General features: G+C 47.1%; 1 protein-coding gene and 1 non-coding gene across 2 annotated transcripts in view; both read left to right on the top strand.

Annotated features, from left to right (window-relative positions):
• Positions 1–21,438, top strand: part of TRERF1 (transcriptional regulating factor 1) — a 199,605-nt gene extending 178,167 nt beyond the window's left edge. Inside the window, exons 13-17 of the mRNA XM_087817396.1 lie at positions 2,998–3,086; positions 4,857–4,970; positions 11,014–11,217; positions 13,690–13,901; positions 17,422–21,438. Coding sequence (XP_087673522.1) covers positions 2,998–3,086; positions 4,857–4,970; positions 11,014–11,217; positions 13,690–13,901; positions 17,422–17,746 — 944 coding nt within the window. The 3' untranslated portion in view covers positions 17,747–21,438. The remainder of the gene's footprint in view (positions 1–2,997; positions 3,087–4,856; positions 4,971–11,013; positions 11,218–13,689; positions 13,902–17,421) is intronic.
• Positions 6,242–6,375, top strand: LOC148093048 (small nucleolar RNA SNORA42/SNORA80 family). The gene has a single exon (XR_015714601.1). It is a non-coding gene; the product is annotated as a small nucleolar RNA SNORA42/SNORA80 family (small nucleolar RNA).

Below are 21,438 nucleotides of genomic sequence, written 5' to 3'. Positions count from 1 at the left end.
CAGCCCAGGGGTAGATTCTCAGCCCAGTGGGGATCCCGGATCAGGGTGCCTCTGCTTATGGATTCACAGATGCCCTTGCGGGACAGACACATGCACACAGCACTATCATTTGCATTAAAGCTGGGACCCTCAGATGACAAAGGGGAGCCATCTCTACTCTGAATGCATGCTCCCTGCCCCCGCAGCCCTGGGAATGGGAGGGTGACGGGACGGCAAGAGAGTGCAGCCCACTTCCAATCCAGGACTGGTGGTACGGAATGAACACTGAGATGAGGAAGACTGAAGACCCCACCACAGAGCAGCAGCCCTAAAAGCCACCAAGGAGTCGGCAGGGGGAGGTCTTCTTCCCCCAGGAAGCTCAAGGATCCTCTGTAACAGATGGTCCAGGAAGTCACTTCACCTGGGTAGGGTTGCAGCTAGCGAGCCATTTGGGGACATGAAGGGACATGCTTCTCACAAGTAGACTTGGGAATTTAACACGGCTGTGTAGGCAGTAACCAGGTGATGAGCCTGGTGTAGGGTGGAAGAAAGCACCCCCCGTAGAGGTGGCGCTGGCCTGAGGACCCACCGTGGCCCTGTTCGTGTCTCACCGGGTCTTAGCTGTACCCAAACTCGGGAAAGATGGTCTGGCTGAGGGTGGGAAGGATCCACGTTCACCTAGTTGGGGGTTTTCATCAGCAAAATGTCCCCTGATTCCCCATCTGAAATGCAACCCAGAGCTCCACAGACTCTGGACCCATAGCCAGGCAGCACGTCAACCTCTTTATAAACTTGTGCTGGGATTCCACCACTGTGATGTGACCCTGTCATGATCCTCTCCCACCGTCACCTCTCTGATCTCTCTCTGCTGTTTTGATGGATACCTGAAAGGAATCATGACTCCTCTTTGGTTGGTCCACTAAATGGTTGGCTCGTCCTTTCTGCCTCTCTGTCTCTGCCCCTGGGTAGGGGGAGCATATGGGAGCTGGGACCCCCAGGCCTGGAATGTTGGACAGAATTTGAGGAATGGTGATGGACCTGCTCCAGAGCCCCAAATCCCACCACCCTCCCCTGCTCACGTCCACTCCTGCAAAGCTTCTCTAAACACCCACCCTCTCCTCTCAGTTGTGGTGGTTCTCACAGCCAGAGGTGTCCCGGCCTCCAGAACCTGCCGAAGATGCTTCCCTCTGCTGAACATGAATCAGAAAACCGCTTTCCTTCTAGAAGTAAAGAGACAAACGAAATCAGGTGATGGCCCTGATTTTTCAGAGGTTTGAACCAGCCCAGCTGTGGAGAGCATATTCTGAGTCAGGAGTCAGAGCTCTTGGCCTGAGGACCCACCAGGGAGTCACACAGAGAAGGTGTTTATTCCAGAAATCTGAATGTACAGCTCTGAGTCACGTATTCCAGGATCTCCACTGCTGCCTTCCCAGAGTGGTTTCACCGGATTCACTAATTTTGGCGGAATCTTCCAAGAGAAGAAGCGGTTCAGGTTTCCTGTGCTTCAGCCCCATCAGTAAACCCTGTACTCAACCACACTGGATCCCTGCTCATTCCCCGAACACCTCAGCTGTAAAATGGAAATCTTGGGCCTGTCCCGGTTGGGAAGAAAAAATACTCTGGTTTGGGGGATGACAGCTGTGAGAAGTGGAGGAATGTCGAAAGCCCAGCCATGTGCCATCCAAACAGTCAGAGATGGGAGAATCCAAGCAGCCAGAGGAGTGAGGCTGACTTTCTGCAAACTGGCCACTGTGACTGAGCACTGGAGCCCCCAGAAATAAGACTCCACTTAGAAATAGGCCTGTGTCTTGCCTCAAACGGCCCAGCACCATTCTCTACAATTATCTGCATATCCTGCTTTCTTGTTTATGGAGGAAATAGGCATGAGTGTCAGGTTCAGCTAGCAAGGTAGATGCACCAGCCCAGCATTGTGGGGCCTCTTCCTCATTGGTCTGCCGACCTGTCCCACTCACCTCTCAGCCTCATCTGCTCTCCCTCCGCTGCAACCCTGTACTGAACCACACTGGATCCCTGCTCGTTCCCCGAACACCTCAGCTGTAAAATGGGTAATGGTAATACCAGTCTTACAGGGTTGTTGGTAAAACCAGATGATTAATATCTGTGAAGTACTTAGAACCTGGCACACAGTAAGCACTTACGAAAGTTAGCTTTATTCCCCCAGCACAGCTTCTTACACATAGTAAACACCTAATAAATATCTGTTGAATGGATGGATAGATGAAGGAAGGAATGAAGGCGTAAACGAAGGGACAGATGAAATGCATCCTCTCACTGCTTGCCTCTGACTTCACACACACACTTCCTCTCCCTAGAATTCCCTTCCACCTCCTTGCTGGCTGCCTCCTGTGTCCTTGAAAACTCAACTCGGGTGTTTTCTCTACCTGCAAGCCTCCTGGCTGCCCTGGCCCTAACCTGAGTGCGCCGTTCCTCCTTCATGCCCCATTGGCACCTGACCTCTACCTTCATCATGGCGGTCATCACCTTGAATGCAGTGGCTCACTGGTTTGTCCCCCCCACTAGACTGTGAGCCTCTGGAGGGTGGAGGCTGCTGAATCCACCACATCTTGAGGAGTGCTTGCCACATAAATGCTTGCACTCATGACCACCCTGATTACATAAAAACTGGAGCTGAAGTTTGTTGAATGCTCACTGTTTTCCAGTTACTAAGCTAGACAGTGTATGCATCGTCTTTAACCTTCTTAAATATCCTAAAAGGTGGGGACAGTTAGAATTATTCCCATCTATTGGCAACAGAAGCGAGTCTTCAGTTCAGTAATGTGCCACGGCCAAGGCCATAGCTAAGATGAACCCAAGTCAGGGCTGCTGAGCATTGCCCTGCACAGGCTTTTGTTCAGAAAGGAGGATCGATGGTTATTCAGTTATTTGTTGAGCAGTTTTATTTTGTAACTTAGTAACTAGGTGGGGAGAACTGGGAAGCTGGAACTAGCATAGGGGAGAACTGAGAGCCATTCTTATCAAGTGTATGTTTTGTTGTAGGTTCGGACAAGTGGACCTCCATAGAAAGAAAACTGTTTAACAAAGCACTAGCCACTTACAGCAAAGACTTTATTTTTGTACAGAAGATGGTAAGCATGCTCTTTCCCATTGCTTGCTTGAAACTGAGTTTGGGAAATTGTACACCTAACGATTATATAGAAGTATTTGGTTACTGGCTTCATACTCTCATTACAAGGATGTCTTCCACCCTTGCTGGGGAAGGATGGCATTTGTTACGGGGTGGCATGGCCCTGGTGTCAGAGGTGTGGGGGGAGGAGGGTATAGACTATTTGGATATGACAGTGATGGGGTTATTTTTATCTTAATAAAAATGTGTAATGTATACTTTCTATTAGGATAAATAGACAATTTACATAATTTATTTTATGTATGTTTGACCGCTCTATCATGTTCCTGATAGAATTTTTTTCTGGGAAATTAGAAAAGGGAGGGTATGTGCCCTCCTCCCACAGCCAGTGGTTTCTGGTGTTGGACCCCCTAATCATAATAACAGTAATAGTAAAAATAATACTTTACATATAAAGCACTTCACAGCAAAATAGAACTCTTGCACATAGATGAAGTAGCACTTTATACAGCAGACAATAAACCTAACAGGCCTTACCTGGCTGAGAGTTGTTTTAGGCTAGAAGTTCAAATGATTCGAAGTGTGTTCCAGCAGACCGATGGAGCCATGTTATATTATTAGGTGATTAAGGTGTTCAGGTCCCCAGAGAACAGAGTCACGAGTGACACAGCTCCCCTGGCTCCGAGCTGGCCAGTGGTACCAGTGGTGTCCCAGTACGTGTCCTTAATCAGGGACCTTGAACGAGAATCCAGATAGGTGGACTTTCTCAACAGCTTGCATCTGTCTCCAGATCTGTGTCACTCTTACCTCTCCCTGCCTTGGAGGCCACCACATTCTCTGCCCAGCAGCTCCCATGCTCTGGTCTTTCTTGAGTCACCTTCCCCAAGGTGACTGAGCTGCTCTAGGCCTGATTCCTTGAAGGCCTCACACCTGTTGACTGAGGACAGATTCATGTGTCACGCTTGTCAGGCGGCACAGGTTTTTGAGCAAGGTATCGGGTGGATGGGAAGGGGCAGCTTTGAGGAGATGAGACCTCTGGTGGTGTCCTCCTCATCTCACCGTGCAGGGAGCTGTGTCCCCACCCCCAAGGGCACTGCCATCCTTGTACCTGCCCACAGAAAACCCACATTATCCACCCACACTTTGAGCTTAGAGATGTATGACCTGAAAGGAATTTCCCTATAAAACATACTGGCCTTTTACCCTTTGGGGGAGAGCAGAGCAAGGCTCGTTTCCTGCAAAAACTAAGCTCTTGTCAGTATAACTTTGCCTTATGTTCCTGTTCGATGACTAAGGAACATTCCTCATAAATAGATTTTGAAGGTCAGCGAGTCAGACAACCAAACACATTCAAGGGTGTTTCATGCAAACGCATGCTGCTTTTCAGGTTATAAAAAGGAATGCCCTCTCTATGGACTGACAGGAAAAAAACCTCCAGGTTATATTGTGGAGAGAAAAAAATTAAGTTGCAAAATATATATGCTGTACCTTTTGTGAGGAAGATGGCAAGGAAGGATTATATTTTTGTGCTTGTTGGTATATGCATAAAGAAATTCTGGAATGATACCCAAAAATTACTAAGGGACTGGCTGTGTTGAAGGGGTGAGGAGTGAGCTGAATGGATGGAGAACAGTCGTGGGAAGGCGATTTTTCTCTATATACATTTTTTATTGAGCCACATAAGTCTGTCATTACCTATCACAACATTAACTGTTGACAATGCATGGCTTTGCGCCCCGCCACTGGCGCTGACCTGTGGTGCCGCCCGCAGGTGAAGTCGAAGTCGGTGGCTCAGTGCGTGGAATACTACTACACGTGGAAGAAGGTCATGCGGCTGGGCCGGAAGCACCGGACACGCCTCGCGGAGCTCGTGGACGACTGTGTGGTGAGTGAAGCCGCCCAGTCGCTGCTTATGCTGGCCCCGCTCCCGCCCCACGCCCAGGTTAGTAAGCGGCTGCTCTTTGGTTGGGCTCTGCTGCCAAGGTGGCCGCAGTGAGGGGGTGACAAGCCCGTTCCTGGGCAGGATGCAGGCTCTGACTTCCTGACACAGAGGCAGAGGGAAGGCGGCTCAGGGTCCAGCCTGTGGCTCAGCCTGCAGTGGAGGTGGGGGAGGCTGGCCTGCGTCAGAGGCAGGTAGGAGCCAGGGAGTTAAGCCAGGGTGGCCCCAGCCTTGGGTGGGTGGTGTTTTATAAACAGGTGCCCTGACCCCCTGGCACAGTCCTTTCTGATCCTCCCACATCACAGATGCCACTGACCAGAGAACATAACATGCCTCACAAAGATGAAGGAGCCTCATCTTTATGAGGAGGGAGCAGGAGCTTGACCTCTTGATAGTGCCCGGGCCACTCAGTTATTGGGGAACTGCTTAGCAGGGTGTGATCTCATCACCATTTATCCCTGATACTGACTTCCCTCATGAGCAGACAGTCGGTTGTTTGCATATAAGATTAAGTACATACTAAAGACATGAGATTGAAATCATCTTGGAACCCATGTGAGTGGCTTTGGTCATTACTGCCACGTTCATCCTGTGGTGAACTCTCTTCTCTGTGTCCATGGCCAGGGGAAATCTCCTTCTCACCTATTGTGGAAAACACTACCTACTATGTATGTATGTGACAGTTACATGTCATGCAGCAAATTACTAAACCCCAGCCTCTGTCATCATCAGGGAACATGTTTAGAATTCATGAATGGTGTGAATATTTGTCAGACTGTCATTCCCAATAGTGCCCCGGTGTGAGTGTTAGCACATGGGTTATTTTATTGAAAAGACGCTCTCTTTGTGCCAGGCATCGTGCTGCACTTTACGAATATTGACTCATTTAATCCTCATGCCACGTCTGTGAGGTAGGAAACTGAGGCACAGAGTAAGTTAGCTATGGTCAGTGGCTGGTGAGTGTGTTGTACTAGGTCTTGAGCCTAGCTATGAAATATACACACATATATAAATTTCCATTTGGGCCCAAATATTAGACAAAATAGACATCTGTGGAATAGAATGGAATTTCCCTTCTTTGGATTAAGGTGGACAGTGTTCTGTATTGAGGGTTTCCTGTGACCAAGGCTGTTGTCTGACTGGTTTAAGTAGTGATGTCTTATATCAGAATAGCGTTTTGCTCATCTGTGGCCTAATGTTTAAAAAAGCAGTGTGGTGCTTGGGTTTGAGTTTTTGGCCAGCCTGACCCCCAGGGCCTCTCATAGTGCCCCATGCCAGAGTAAACTGTGGCCTTGAACCATTTCCTGGCCTCTCCCCCTAGGCTGCAGGCACTGAAGTGAGTTGCAGAGTGGAAAAAATAAAAAATAAATTAAAAAGCAATGTGGCCTCATCTGCTTCAATCAACTGAAACCATTGAGTTCCCACAGTGTAAACAGCAATATGTGTGGAGCAGTGGGTGACATAGCGATGTTAACTGCCTCTGCCCCTACTTTCTCCTAGGTGAGCATATGTTCTACCTGGGAAGATGTGACAGACACAAGTGGAAAGTTTACTGGGAACCCCAAGAGTGTTTAAAAGCCATATGAAATGAGAGCAGGGTTCTTAGATGTGGCCTTAGGGGCTCTCATTTTCATCCAGCTTCACCATTCCACACCCAAAAGTTTCAGACCCAGAGAGGGGGAGAGGCTTGCCTCAGGTCACCCCAAGCATTGCTTTCCAAATGCGTCAAACAGACAGTAAACAAGGAGCACAAAGGATCCTGGCCTTGGAGACCCAGGACCTTGCTCCTAGGCTGTAAAATGGAGCAAATGACTTAGATGATTTGGAAAATTCCTTCCGATTCTGGAATGTTTGGGGCTCTGTCAGAGCCATGTTTTGGATGAGGGCAGAATCAGAGGATAGGTTTCCTAAGGCAAATTGGTGTCTCTTTGGCTTGGTTGTTATCAAGTGCCTAGGATAGTGTCTGGCATAATAGAGGCACTCAACAAATACTTTGAATGAATGAATGAATGAATGAATGAATGAATGAATGAATGAATGAATGAACATTTTCCTGAGGTGCATGGTAACAGTCCCCCTATAAACTCCCTGGAGGGAGATGGGATGAACAGTTGATTCTGAGCAGAGGAGTGCTACTAAGGAAGGTGTTACCACGCAAGGCAGGGGCACCAACAGGGCGCTGAAGGAGGGTAGAAGAGCCTGGCTAGCGTGTAGCTTCAGGAGGAGGAGAGGCTGAGATGGTGCCCGAGGGGCCACACCTTCTTGGGCTTAATCACCAGGAGTCAGTATTCGGCTGGATTTTATTCGGCTGGATCAGGAGCATCCACACCCTCGAGACTTCTGAGCTTAGGGAGAACAAAAGGTTATGCGCAGAGATGACTCAGGCCCACAGAAACAAGAAAGCCTTGATCTAAGGCCAGCGTGGCAGCTCCCAGCTCCCTTTGGGGCAGGCACTATGAAGGCAAAGCCTTCTGCTGATAGTTTACAGATGAAAAATTGGACTGTGCAGGGACTGGGGAGGGTGCAGAAGACGTTGTTCTAGGACAGGGGTCCTTCTCCTTGGCCTGCAGGCCTGCCTGGGATGCCTGGAGTAGCTCTCCTGATCACGTGTCCTCAGTGTTTTATTAAGGAAACGGGTGACCGTTTCCCCCAGATGGAACATGCTCAGGTAGCTTAGGAACTTGTGCAGGGACAGGGGGAAAGCTGGAGAGTTTGTGAACAACAGCAGCTCTTTAGGGAACCGGCAGGATAGTCTGCCTTCTGTCCTGAGGAAGAAGAAGGGGCCCAGATGGGCTCTGTTAAGGAGGTGGGAGGAGAGTGTGCTGACCACCCCTTCCTGTGCCCTGTCCATTCTCATGATCCCACTCCAGACAAATCTGTGGGTCTGGCTGTGACCAAAACTTAACACAATTCAGGAAACTAACTCACGCAGTTAACTGACTATGGAAGACAGAGGTCAGGGCTCTAAGGGTAAAGCCTCACCCATGGTCTATGCACCTTAGTTACCTACATCATGGTCCACTGACCAGGGAAACATCCTCTCCCTTTGACTTTTAAAGGCAGCTGGTCCCAATGGTTCTGAGAGGCTTAGGGTCTCTGTGTTTGAGCTGAAAACCTAAGCCATGTCCAAGGGGATGAACACACACCTGTGGACATTTGCAGCACGGCCAAGGGGTGAAGAAGGTGGAGGTTTGGGAGTCAACCCAGGTCTTAGATCTCAGTTCAGCTTCTTTACCAGCCATGTGACCTTGGGAAAGTTAGTTCCCTGGCGAATTTCCTCATTTGTTTAAAAAAGAAAAATTTGTCCAGGGTTGTCATGAGAGCTGGAAATGTGTGTGTGGATGCCTGACTCATAGCAGTCATTCAGTGTGTTGCCATCACCATCGTCATTAGTGACTGTAACACTCAAATTCATGTCTTGGAGTAAATATGGGTTGTTGGACATTTATGTTTTAACTTACAAATTTCTCATAATATGAATCCATTTGCAAGCCTGAGAAATAAAAATGTCCTCCACCTCAAGTAACTCTTGAAATTTATATAATGTTATTAACCAATGTTACCCCAATAAATTTAATTTAAAGAAAAGAAACTCTTACTGTGGACACTCAAGGTTTTGAGCACCATGTTAAATATATAACCACCTCCCTGTCCTGTATTTGCCCACCTTCTACCAATTTTGGAATATTACTAAGTGTTTCATTTCACAGTACATCATAAAATGGCCAACTTGTTGACAGGAAGTTCTACATGTCAGGACTTTGGTCCCCCTATCTTTGTATCTCTTAGCCACCTTGGCGAGCCACTTGGCTTAATGATAAATCATTCCTTGAGCATGTGTAGATCACCAGTTGAAATAAAACCTATCTAAATTCCTGACATATAATCACAGGACAGTATAATTGAATCTGTAATTTTGTGGCTATCTGGAAGGTTTCTTCTCAGAGTTCCTAAGCCAAAAAAATGGCATTGTGAGAAAATTATAATTATAACAAGTACCATGAAATAATACCATTTTTATTTAGAGTTATTATGTAATTTATTTTAAAAGCCAAGCTACAGGCCCTGGGCTGCTTTAATAAACTGATGTTTGAGACCACAGTTCCAGTTATGTAAAGGGATGGAGTGAACCCTTGCAGTTGGACATAATGTAGTTTTACCTGAAACTCTGAGACTGGAAGATGGTGGTGGATTTCATATGGGAATGAGGCCTTTAAGTGAAATCAACCTGCATGTTTATATGTTAGCAAGGAACCTACAGCTTCTATCATAAATCACTATGTAAATGTATTAGTCCTACATCTGTATTCATTGAAGTGTTTCAGCAAATATAATTATTACTAATTAATCCTAATTAACTCAGTGGAAACTGGAACCGTTTCTTAAATACACCCAGTTACTACATCGTCTTAAATATGCACATGTGATAAATACAGACACTACTGACACAATGAGGGGAGAGCTAAATGCCCCGTGTTTGCTGGCATTGCCTTTCTCCCCAACCCCAATCCAAACTGGAGGAGGAAGCGCGTGGTTTCTGGGTCCCAGGGTACCACTACTCTCAGAAATCTTTATTCTTCTTGGAAATTCTTGCTTCTGGGTTCTAAGAATCATAGGCTCACCCAGAGTTACGCCGCTGTCTAGGGAAACCACAGTGGAGCCCATGTGCTTTGAGCAGTGGTGTGTAGAGAGTGCGGCAATGTCAAATATATGGTGATGGAAGAAGTTTTGACTTTGGGTGGTGGATACACAACATACAGATGATGTATCATAGAATTGTACGCTTGAAACCTATATAATTTTATTAACCAATGTTAATAAAACCCAATACATTTAATTCAAAACAATAAAAATAAAACAATATAAAGAGAGAGCATGGCAGAGACAAAGGCCCGCTGGGTCAGAGGCAGTTGGGCGTACCTTTCGTTTCCTCATTTGTAAATTGTGGGACTGTTTCAGACTATTCAGCGAGAGGGCAAATGTGAAAGCACTTTGTAAACTGTAAAGTGCTGTAAAATAGAAGCTGAAATGAGGCTGATGTAACACAGAACTCCCATTCCCTGGTCCCCAGTCCTTTCTGGGCCTGGAGGAGCCAGCATCCCTCACCCCCTGATGAGCACAGAGCAGAATGAGGTCCTTAAACAAGAAGCAGAATGAGGGCCTCCTAGACCCCTGCCCCCCACCCCGGGCACCTACTCTGAGCTGCTCCATGGACTCACTGTCTTGTTAACCTTGAGGAAGGCTCACACCTTCTGCTTAATTCTGCACCTGGTTGCTGTTCTGAAGTAATTATCCGCGGAAAATATTTTTCATGCCCTTTTTCATAGAATGCCTCTGAAAGGCATTTCTACAAGCCCATGATCAGAGACCAGGATAAGAAATGCACATGATAAGTAACAGGGACTATCCCCTTGAGTGTTCTCTCCTTTTCAAAGTCATTGTGGTTCACTCTCTGATTCTCTTTCCTGACAAGATGAGAGCAGGAGCAGATTGGGACACCCTGTGTCACGTGCTGTCCACAGGCCAAGTCAACATCTCGGGCATCTCTCGTGGAAGTGGGCTACGAGGTCTATAAAACAGATCCGGATAGGTCTTTAGTCTCTCCCCACAGGGTCCCACAGTAGTGTGTTGCTTGAAAACCCTCCGCATGACTCTGGGGACACAGACCCAAGTGGGGCAGCCTGCTGGGTTTTCGTCCGTTTCAAGGTCTGCTGATCCCAAACGGGGCAGAAACTACATACAGGAATCTCTCCTTCCTGCCTTAAAATATTTTTATATAAGTAATGAGGAGACATGGAGTGGGGCAGGGGGACTTCCTTGACCTCAGAATTCCAAGTGCCTCGTGAGACCAGAGTCCCCAGCCCAGCCCAGGGCCCTGAAGCCAGTGCAGCCTGAGTCCAGCCCCTCCTCCTCCCAGCCTGTGGGTTCTGTTCACTAAAAATGCCGTTCGGGGACTTTCCCCCTTTTGCTTTTATTGCCTTAACACTAGACGAGTGAAGAAGAAGAAGAGCTGGAAGAGGAAGAGGAGGACCAGGAAGAAGATAGGAAATCCACGAAGGAAGAGGAGAATGAATTGCCCAAGTCCCCCGAGCCGCAGCCAGGCCCCGTCCTGGCTCCCGCCGAGGGGCCGCCCCTGCAGGCCCTGGGCCAGCCCTCAGGCTCCTTCATCTGTGAAATGCCCAACTGTGGGGCTGTAAGTGTCCGCGCGTCCTCGGGGACCTGGGACTGGCGAGGGCCAGGCCTGTGGCTGTGCCTGGCTTTAAGAGACGGTGCATTTGGGAAGGGTGCAGTTTCTGCAGTGGAGGTGGGGCAGAGGGAGTCCCGTGCTGCCATGGTTTTCTGTCTTTTATCCCATTTACGCACTCAGCCAGTAGATATTTCTGGAGGGTGTGCTCTGTGTGAGGCACTGAGCTATATGCTCAGAGGACACGGAGTAGGTCCCAGCCCTCAGGAAGCGTGAGGGACAGTGCCCAGGGCTGTGCTGTGAGCTTTGGCCTCCAGAATGTATATTCTCCGCTTCTCAGTGCCTTGTGCCTCTCTGGGCCGTATGTCACTCTGGGCCATGCCCTGTTGCATTTAGTTGCACTGGGAGAGCCTGCGGAGGATGGTCCTTACGCAACGGAATTACACAGACTTAGCTAAAGTTTATCTTTGTGTTCTTTGGGGGAAACAAAACAGATCTACTAAGCAAATTAATCCTGTAAATAGACTGAAAGGGAGTCTGTGTAATTACTTAACCTAGTACTTTTCAAGCACGTTAAAAGCATCATTTAGCTAAAATAAAAGCAGTTTACCATTTGATCGCCCTGAGCACTAGAGGAAGGCCCTACAGAATGTGTCCCAGGCCTGGCTAAAGGCGTCCTGTGGATTTCTGAGGATATTTCTTAAAAGTTGTTTACCTTGGACTCTCAGTCCCCCACTGGTCCCCTGCTAGTCTGAATTATTGAGCTTTCCCCAAATCAGGTTTCTTGAAGCCGGGCACACCCGTGCAGGCAGGTTCTGGAGGTATCACTCGAAAATGAGAATGTTGTTTTTACAAGGAGCCTTGTTTTTCAAGCCTTGTTTGCTTGTCCATTATATGGACCAATGCTGGTTTCCACAGTGTACTGAATGCTGCTTATTGAGTGTGTCACTTAGGTGAAGAAAGCAACAGTCTTCAAAATATTTAGATCCTAAAGCAGAAATGCACTTGATTTACATTTAAGAAAAAAATGAAAAAAGTGTATATAGATTATGTATATGTATATACATACATTTTACATTAGTTTCAAAGAGAACATAAGACATTGCTAGCTTGTTTTGTCTTTGGTGTTTAATGAATGACCTGGGCGCTTCGGTCCATCATTGCCATTTTGTATAGAGCAGTTCCATTAAGGGACGATTAAGATGTGGCTTCAAGTGACAGTATTTCTGTGTAAATTTGTTTAGAAATTGGATGCTTCCTCAATTCATATCTTTGATGTACAGTAAATTTTTTTACCGAGTGGCACGTCATCTTCTATGTGTCCCAATCAGAAGGGCTCAGCAAGATGGATACCTTTTAATAACTTTTCAAAATCTCAGGGGGGAAAAAATGTTAGTTTTAATCCTTGCCTAACCATGACTGTTTGGGTTGCTAAATCAGCAATAGATCTTTTGTCCCTGTAAGACCACAAACAGAGCTCATGAATTTAACACAGAACCACCACCCACGGCTGGTCCCGCTGGCTGATGTCGGGCTCTTGGAATTCAGGGGTGTGGATTCCATCCCTTTGCAGCAGTGGTTCTCAACTGACAATGACTTTGTTCCCCCTGAACATTGGGCAATGTTCAAAGACATTCGTGTCACAACCGAGGCGGTGCCACTGGCACCCGGTGGGCAGAGGCCAGGGATGCTGCTAGCATCCTACAAAGAGCCCCCAGAGCAGTTATCCAGCCCCAAATGCCAGTAGTGCTAAGCTTGGGAAACCCTGCTTTGTGGGGTCCTTCCCCTTTTAATCATCTGTAGTAAAACAGGGGGTCTGAAACACTGCTTCAGTAATGGGCTGCTGATTGGGGTTTGGGTGTAACATATGGACTGTTAGAGGAGCCAGTCAGTGCCTTTCAAATTGCGTTCCTTAGGGTTCTAGGGCTTCCAGGGGGAGCTGAGCAAATCGGCTCAGCTCTGGGGTACTGGCTCGATTTCTGTCAGAGCTCCTCTGCTTTTAGCTTTGAGCTTTTGAGGAAGACCTGATTTGTTTTTGTCTTTTTTAAGTGAAGAAAGGAAAGGGGGGGAGGAGAAGGAGAGGGGGAGGCAGTTCCTGTCTTAAAAAACATTCGAAAGCTGGTCCAACCCCCTCCTTTTACAGATGGGGGGAAAATAAGATGGACAGAGGGGAAATGGCCCCACGGCCTTGCTGTGGGACAGGGCTGGGTCTAGCCCCCAGTGTCCCGACTTCCAGACAGTGGCTTTGTCCTTCACACGGCCACCTCACCTCTCGTCTCCTGGTTATAACAGCGGTGGGTGGGGGCTTTGGTGTAGCGTAGCATCTGAGGTTGTGGTATGTGCCCGAGTTTGCTGTGTAAAAGCCCTGTGCCTGTCGTTAGACATTGTTTCAGGTATCTCGTGTTTTTACCATTGAGTCACTAACAACCCTAATTTCCTTTTCAGGACTGTAGATGTCATGTCACTCCCTTTCTTCCCCAGGTGTTCAGCTCCCGACAGGCACTGAATGGCCACGCCCGCATCCACGGTGGCACCAACCAGGTGACCAAAGCTCGGGGTGCTGTCCCCTCTGGGAAGCAGAAGCCTGGCAGTGCCCAGAGCGGGTACTGCTCAGTGAAGAGCTCGCCCTCTCATAGCACCACCAGCGGCGAGACAGACCCCACCACCATCTTCCCCTGCAAGGAGTGTGGCAAGTAGGTAGAACTAGACCAGGGACTGAATCTGAGTTTGTGATGGATAATCATTCAGGGGGCTGGGCCAAGATGGCCTGAGGTTTCTTCAGTTAGAGAAAGAACCTGGACTGTCGGAGTTCTCCCTGATACCGTCCATGGGGTCTGCATGAGGCCTCGGGGTGGGTGGACTTTGTCTCTGACTCAGAATATGGTCATTCTGATGTCTTAAACCTAATGAGGATGGACATCGTCAGAGAGCAAACCTCTAGTGACAAAACTTTACTCTTTTCCATAAATGGTGGATGGGACTCCGATGCCAAAGTCTGACCATCACACCCAAACCACAGTCACCAGTGTTGCTCTTTCTACATCCCTGTTAAGTTTGAGAATGGCTCTGAGACACCTAACCAGGAGCTCTCCGTAGCAGAGATGGCCTTCCTGCCACTGCTGCTCATGCCTGTGCCCATGCAGACATCACCAATCAACTGCTGCACTTTTGCTACCACATTAAGACAACACTTGAAATCCTTTCCATCATAATGCTTCAGGCTGGCCCAACCAACTGATCAGAGTTGACTCATGAGAGAAGAGCTATTTGGCATCTCTGCTCTTTTAAGGATAATTTAAAACAGCAGCGAAGAGGGAGAAACTGACTGTGGGTGGTAATGATAACAGCTAACATTTACTGTGCACTTACTTTGTTATATACTTTATGTGCATGAGCTCATTTAATCCTCAGAAACTCCATGTGGTACAGATCCTGTTTTTAATCATTCTTTTACAAAGTAGCATTGGAAGTTAGGTAAAATGACTTGCCCCAGGTCACACCACCGGTAAGAGCAGAGCTGAGATTTGAACCCAGCTGTGTTCAGGTGCAGAACCCGGGCTCCTGACCACTGCTCCCTCCTTTTGGTTTACATTGATTATTTATTTACTTTAGATAGAACATATCATTGATGGTGAGGTGCACGTGGTTCCCTCCCATAGCATCCAGTGTAGTATTCCAGTTTATTGCTCAGTGAGTCTGCCTGGCTGGGAGGGGTCAGGCAATATGTTATGAGTGGCATCCTGTAGGACCCTCGCCGGGTTTCTCTTCCTATGTTCTCCAGTGACTCCAACGGGAAGAGTAATATTACCTGGAGAGATGCCAACCAGGTAGCTGCTGAAACTACCAGGAAAACATCCCTAGTCGGATGAATGAGGCCAACTTCATAATATACATTCTCATGGAATATTTCAGGCACTTCATAGGAGCTGCCCCTTATTTGCCTGGCACGCCTTTCAGGGATTTTGCCTGTATTGAATAACTTCATCTTTACAATAGCCCTTTAAAGTAGGTACTTTTCAGTAGCTTCTTTTTTATAAGCAGAGGCGTTGAGGCACAAGAAGGTTAAGCTGCTTGTCATGGTGCATGGCTGAGTGGGGACTGACACCATGCAGGCCGGTCCCGGCCGGGCTCTAAGCCTCTGAGGACACCTGACTGGTCCAGGGGCCCTGCCAGAGTTGGAGGCAGCGTCTCTCTTGCCTCTGTGAAGCACGGAGGTGGGAAAGGTGGATTTAGGCGTCAGTGCCCTCCTCTCTGCTCTGATGTCCTTCAGAGCCAGGACGTGATACCATCTTCATGTCACCGTGGAGGAAATGCCCGGCATTGATCATGGGGTTTATTAACTTGAAATAATGAAAACCACTCAGGTGGACTCTCATCACCTCCTGCCTGCCTGCTTTGGGGGCGTGCGGGCCAGGGGTCTAGCCGGTTTCCTGTGCGAGGAGCCAGTGCCTTCCACTCATCTCAAAGGCTGCCGCTCCCTATTCCATAAGGTGGAGGAAAGGGCCTTTTAACAAAAAGTAGTATTTTGAGCTTTCTGACTCTTTCAGTGACATCCATTAAATGTTTTCTCGTTTTTCTGTTACTTGGGACCTTTTCCCTTGTTTTGTTTTGTTTTGTTTTGTTTTGTTTTGTTTTGTTTTGTTTTGTTTTGTTGTTAATTCTCACCTGAGGATATTTTTTTTCATTGCTTTTCAGAGAGTGGAAGGGAGGGAGGAGAGAGAGAAGGGGGACAGAGGGGAACATGAGTGTGAGAGAGACACACTGACTGGTTGCCTCTCACATGGGCTCCGACTGGGGGCAGGGAGCAAACCCGCAACCAAGGTACGTGCCTTTGACTGGGAATCGAACCCGCGACCCCTTTGGTGCATGGGCTGACGCCCTAACCACTGGGAAACACTGCCCGTGGCACTTGGGACCTTTTTCTCCCATAATTCCAGTTAAGATTTTATGGGAAATAGAACTATTTCCTGTGGTTTTCCCAACTAGGAGTAACAGTAGGTAAATGTTCACAGAATGCGTCTTTTAGCTGCTGAAATTCATTTTCCATGTGTCCAGCTGTGATTCATCAACTCTGACTCTGGTCTTAGGAATCAGATTTTTATTTTATTTTATTTTTTTTCCTTTATGAGTTCAGGAATGAGTATAGAGCGTTTACACCACCCCCTCTCCATAAGCAGGCAGTCTCACATCTGGGCAAACTTTTTCTGAAAAAGGTCCAGATAGAATATTTTGACATGAAGGCCAGACATGGCTGTATTGCAGTAAAACTTCATTTACATAAACAGGCAATGGGCTTACTGGATTTGGCCCACTGACCCTAGTTTGTAAACCTTATTTCAGGGCTTTTGGCCTCAGCACTGACCTTCAGGTCTGATAATTCCTTGTTTGGGGAAGAGGGGCTGCCCACTGCTTCATAGGATGTTTGGCAGCATCCCTGGCCTCTACCCATTTGCCAGAAGTAAGCCCTGACCCATGGTTGTAACAATTAGAAATGTCACCAGATATTACCAGATGTCCCTGGGGAGCAAAGTCACCCCCAGCTGACAACCACTGTTTCATTCTAAAGCAAACAGTAGAAAATGATAATAGGATGGCCAACAAGAAGGAGTCTCAGGTGAAAAGGAACAGTGGATGCAGCTCAGAAGTCAGGTACAGTGAAGACAGAAGGGCGGCCATTGGATTTGGCCACAGAATTACTGGTGACCTTGAGAAGAGCACTTGGGCTGATGTGGGGGGGCAGCAGTCCAGTTGGAGGGAGCTATACCAGTGTGTGCAGAGCCTAAAGAATTCCGACTGTGGAAGAACAGGGCCAGAGGCTGGGGGGTGATGGGCTGTTTCTCGATGGGAACTGTTAGAACTCGGCAGCATGACTTGGGGATTCTCAGGTTGATCGAAAGACTTGGTTAGTGATGGAGAGAGGAAGGGCCTGTGTTCCAGACCGCAGATGGACAGGAAGGCCTTTTAGAATTTTTCCTCCGTTGCCAAGGAAGGAAGCCTGTCATGTGTAAATGTGTTTCTGTCCCTGTCCCCTTGTAATGCTTGGAGAAGACAGAAGAGAGGTGGCAGGTCCCCAAGGGAGGAGGCCCTAGGAGCTGAGGAGCCAAGCACCCTGTCAAGCCAGCCCAAACAGATGTTGGACCGTGCATCAGATCTCCTTCTAAAGTTCCCAGATCTCCTTCTAAAGTTCACACGCTTCTTTTTCTTCATGTTTAGAGTCTTCTTCAAGATCAAAAGCCGGAATGCACACATGAAAACTCACAGGCAGCAGGAGGAGCAGCAGAGGCAAAAGGCTCAGAAGGCGGCTTTTGCGGCAGAAATGGCAGCCACCATCGAGAGGACTACGGGGCCGGTGGGGGCGCCGCGGCTGCTGCCCCTGGACCAGCTGAGTCTGCTCAAACCCATCAAGGATGTGGACATCCTCGACGACGACGTTGTCCAGCAGCTGGGAGGCGTCATGGAAGAGGCCGAGGTCGTGGACACCGACCTCCTCTTGAATGAACAAGTTCCAGTTTTGCTTCAGGGCGACACGGAGCTGTAAAGGCACGTTTGTCACCTAGAGACGACAAAATTTCTGGCCATCTCCATTCATCAGGAAGCCTGGACTGCCTGCTTGTTTTGTAACCATTTTAAACTACCTGTTTAAAAAGTGGTCATTTTATTCAGGTTTAGAAGAAAAAAATCCAGTTTCTTTTCCTTTTATTTAAGAAAAAAAAATTGTTTTTTGTGGGAGGTTGGGGGGAATAAATAATTGGCACAACTCTATTTAAGAGGTGTTTCATCTGGGCTGCATTCCCGTGAACTCATTCCCAGCAGGGAGTGGACCTGACGTTCGTGTTCTTTTGCTTTCAGATGCCAACCATCCCAGTTGCCTTTATCCCCAAACTTTCGGTGAGTGTGCGAATGCGTGTGTCTGTGCGAAGCAGGCTGCCCTCTTCTTGCTGGCGCCTTGGCCCTCCTTTCCCACCGAGAGGTATCTTTGTTCTGATCCAACCTCATTCTGTGGGGTGCCGTGAACTTGGCGCCTTTGCCAGGAGACTGTGCTAGGAGGTAGCTTTCCCCAGAGCTAAGGAAGCCTCGTGTGCCATGCTCGCCTCTGCACACGTCATTTGAAGAGTTGGCCAAATGGGAGAATTAAGTTTTCTCGCTGCCTTGCCTGTCACTTGGCCTGTTTCTAGGAGCCGAGTGCCGTACAGTTTCAGGCAGGGATTTACTGAAGACCTGGTCCGTGGAGCGGTGCCGAGGCCTCTTCCACGCTCCCCGGGGCCGCTTGGCTCCCCGGGTTGCAGAGCTATTTCAGGGAGAGCCCACTGGAGGCCCATCTGGAAGAAAATAACCCAACTATCAAGTTGCCAGGGCAGTGTTTAGGGAGGGTGGTTGAGAGGCACACGTTGAAGTCCCTGGAATGCCAAGAAGTGTTCTTCTGCCCGAAAGCTGGCGCAGAAGAGCCCATTCTGTCTTGCAACACTGCTAGTGGTCAGTGGCGCTGGGAAACGACTCGGGCCGTTTGGAAGCACTGTGAAACCGCACTCACGGGATTTCGCCGTGATCATCCACGCTGGACCGAAGTTTACCGTGACGCTAACGATGAAGAAAGGGTTTTCTAAGGAATTGGATAGCACATTCACGGGAAATAGCATTAAAGGCCAACAAAAATGATTTCAGATACCACTTTAGCTACAATGTTTGCATTCAAACAGTGAATGTACTCATTAAAGTTGTTTACCAAAGCACTTCTAGAATCTTCCAAGCTACATAACTCTGCCTCCTCCTGTCCCTGTCATCAGGGTTGCTGTTCGTACTTGAAGGTAATAAACCTGTAATCCTTCAAAAATGTCTTTTAGCTCAGGCTTTTGAGCTGAGTCAGACTGACCTGTCCCACTTTTGAGGCAAATGAGTGTCCGCCTTCAGTCTGGGACAAGGCCCCAGCACGGAGAGGACCCCCCTTTAATACGTGACTTCCGGAGAGGGGGCTTTCAGGCCTTGCCCACCCCAGGTAGGCTGGCTCCCTGGCTCCTGTGGCTGTGGCAGTCATGCCCGGCCCCTTTGCTGGCACATGGCATTAGAGACAATGTCAGTGGAAGCCCGAGGATAAGTTTGACTCTGCAGAAGCATTTAGCACACGCTCCTGGCCCGCGGCGGCCCCACACAGGCAGTGTTCTCTGAATCTCAGGAAAGCCAAGGGCAGAAGATAAATACTAAGGTTTTTTTCATTTCAGTCATTCTGTTTTCAGAAAAGAGGTCTTGGAGGTTTCCTACATCTTTTCTTTAGGGGGAAAAGGGTGTTTTATTTTGCCGCCGTTCAGACAGGTCGTTTTCTCGTATGTTCTGATCTCAGACCTGCCTGGGCGCTGTGTGTCAGCTTCGTGGCAGAACCGTTCCAGAGCTATGCCAGCTGTGACGCTGGCTGATGGCGCCTGTCCCAGTGACTACTTCCCCTGCTTGCGGATGTCAGAGTGCTTCTGGAATGGTTCTGCTAGTGGGTGTATGAAAGCTTATTTATCAAAGGAGCCAACACCCAGGAAAATGTTTATAAAGCAAACGTATTCGTTCTGTTTGGAGACTTGCCCAGCCGTTCCAGTTTTAAACATTAAAAATAAACTTGAGTTGCCAAGGCAGAAATATAATGCACAATTTAATTTTGATTTTCCATGCAGTATAGTATAAGCATTTTTGACTTGAAATAACCAAAGAACTCCTCCTTAATGAGACAGTTCAAATTCCTGAATTAGTATTTTTTGACAATATCAACTTCAAGAATTGACTTCATAGTAAAACATTGTACTTTTTTTTTTTTCCTGAAATGATTCTGTCTGCATGTATGTGTTGTGTTTTAGATTCTCCCACCCCTTCCCGCCCCAAAGAACTTCTCTTCCTGAAGGTCAATGTCTTCACGGTTACTGTTTACTATCAGATGGTTTTTCATTAGTGAATTTAGATCTCTTTGAGAAAGCTTGTATATAAAAAGTTAACAGATATATTTTATGGAAAAACCCATCTTATTTTCAAATATATTTAACTGCTGTTATATTTTATTAGAGGAAGGTTGTAAATATTTTCTAGGAGTTCTATTGTAAAGAAAAGTATTTTTGAAAAAAATTAATGTAATAAAAACGAAAACATTTTTAAATAGTGGTTGTGATTGCTTCCTGTTCTGGCTTCGTTATGTTCTATTCTCAGCAAATGACTTGCATGCCTTCCCATTTCAGGATGTAATTTATTCAGGTTTGCACTATAAGTTGACATCATAATATCTAGTGTGCTTAACTGTATTGTCTCCGGAATGCAGGTCCCTTGGTCCATATCAAAAGCACTATGTATAGCATATTCATAATTTTTCTTTTGTAATGTGTGTATTTTTAATAAGGATTTTATGTAACATTTTGGCAAAAAGAGGGCAGTATTTTCTAGTGAATTTTATAATACATTTTGCTAAAAATGTTTCTTCCTAGGTCAGTTTTTGTTAAGGTGAACCAAAAGTCTTATTTTACCAGGGGTTTAAAAAAAGTTTGAAGCTTGAAAGCAAAGTTATATTTAAACATCACATGTACAAATAAATAAAGATGTTTTATAGACTTGTGCTAAAAAGGTGCATTCCTTAAAAACAAAAACATCTGGGGCATTCTAGGTTGGTCTCCCTCCCCTCCCCAGTGATAAGTATTTTATAAAATTATCACAATTTTTTTTTTCCAGATAGAAAGCCAGGAGACCTTTACTTAAAAGATTCCAGTCATTAGCCACAGAAATTTATGACAGTTCCTATAGAGAGGCAGTTTTCAAACAGAGATGTAACCAGATAGCCACTGTCTTATTTATTTGTGAAAACCTGACTCAATATTGCATCAGCTGCTCTGAAAATAAAATGTTATCTTTCTGAGTTTCACTTGGCTTAAACATTCCTTATTTCTAGCTACTGAAATGACTTCTCAATGCTGGATAAATGCTAATTTGCCTGTTAGTTGATTTCTCTAGACCGGTTTAGAGGTGTGCGGGTTGGATTTAATGCTCATGAAAGTGCGCCCGCCCCACCCTGGAGGCCAGGACAGAAATTTCTGCTACTCGAGCCAAGCCGTGGATGAGCCACTTGGAGAGTTGGTGGTCTCTAGCCATTAGGCGGCTCGTATTCACAAAGGTGTCTCACAGTCTGCATGCTTTGCTAATCTGGATTTCCAGATTCTAAAGAGTGTGTTTACTTTTTAATGGTCAACAATAAACTTCAAGAGAAATCCGAAA

Source organism: Miniopterus natalensis, chromosome 5 (genome assembly GCF_054644295.1).
Source record: "Miniopterus natalensis isolate mMinNat1 chromosome 5, mMinNat1.hap1, whole genome shotgun sequence".
NCBI lineage: Eukaryota > Metazoa > Chordata > Mammalia > Chiroptera > Miniopteridae > Miniopterus > Miniopterus natalensis.
The sequence above is the reverse complement of the archived record's forward strand: the minus strand, read 5'-3'. Positions and strand labels throughout refer to the sequence as shown.